Raw genomic sequence first — 1078 nt, forward strand, 5'->3', positions numbered from 1 at the left:
AAAGGAAAATTGATTCTTAGATTTGCTAAGTATTACATTTAAGTGTTTTCAAAGATGAACTTTCCTGTCATCTAATGCTCACTTAATCTAAAAGTAGAAACTAAGGTAAAATAAATGTTAAGATAAAAATAGGGGAAATGAGCATGACAATTACTTATCCAATATAATTCGAAGCTGAAAAATATTAAGATGTAAACTGAATGGTACTAATATATTGTGCATCTCTATTTTCCTTGTAGAAGATGGTGCTATTAATGCCAATGTCTTGAGTTGCCTTGGTCAATGCAATGTAAACGCACCCCTTAAATACAGTGACACTTGCAGTTGGCAAATATATAAATCCAAATGTAGTTTGTTCTACCAAATCATTCATTTATATATAAAACTCTTAGAAGCACAGGCACAAGCACAAAACAGCTTATTAACACAATCAAATAACTGGACATATAAGAACATGCTACAAAAGCATATATTAGCCACAACTTCACATATTTTCACGTTTTTCCTTCCCTTTCCCCTCTCTTTATAGGATGAGTGTTATCAGGTGCGCCAGATCTTTGCTCAGAAGTTGCATGTTGCTCTGGTGAAGCTGTTGTTGCCACTGGAGTACATGGCTGTGTTTGCATTGTGCGCTAAAGACCCAGTGAAAGAGCGCCGTGCTCATGCCAGACAGTGCCTGCTCAAGAACATCAGTGTCCGCAGAGAGTACATCAAACAGAACCCCATGGCCCATGGTAGATACAGTTTTTGGTATCACACATACCATACTGAGGAAGTGCGAAATTGCTTGAATGGCCAAGACCTAAATATCCTGCGTGTTTGATTTTCAGAAAAGCTGCTGTCTCTCCTGCCAGAATATGTGGTGCCATACATGATCCATCTTCTAGCTCATGATCCAGACCTTACCAAACCACAGGATTTGGAGCAGCTCAGAGACGTCAAAGAGTATGAGTTTCAAACATGTTCACAGACTTTTGCACTGCACTTCTCTTTTTATTTCTGCACGTAGTGATTTGACAGACACTAATGTTCTCATAGGATGTATGTTTTAGATTGAATTCAGACGAGATTTTTTTTT

At 37.8% G+C, this 1078-nt stretch overlaps 1 protein-coding gene across 1 annotated transcript; it reads left to right on the top strand.

The window, feature by feature from the left end:
- Nucleotides 1-529: 529 nt before the first annotated feature.
- Nucleotides 530-945, top strand: LOC107579212 (sister chromatid cohesion protein PDS5 homolog A-like; the record flags this gene model as incomplete). The annotated part of the gene is made up of 2 exons (XM_016265068.1): nt 530-734; nt 831-945. Coding segments are annotated over 2 exons (320 nt in total), but the record flags the coding sequence as incomplete, so codon positions are not given.
- Between the last annotated feature and the right edge of the window lie 133 nt (nt 946-1078).

Source organism: Sinocyclocheilus grahami, unplaced genomic scaffold, assembly GCF_001515645.1.
Source record: "Sinocyclocheilus grahami isolate Dianchi unplaced genomic scaffold, SAMN03320097.WGS_v1.1 scaffold15415.1, whole genome shotgun sequence".
NCBI lineage: Eukaryota > Metazoa > Chordata > Actinopteri > Cypriniformes > Cyprinidae > Sinocyclocheilus > Sinocyclocheilus grahami.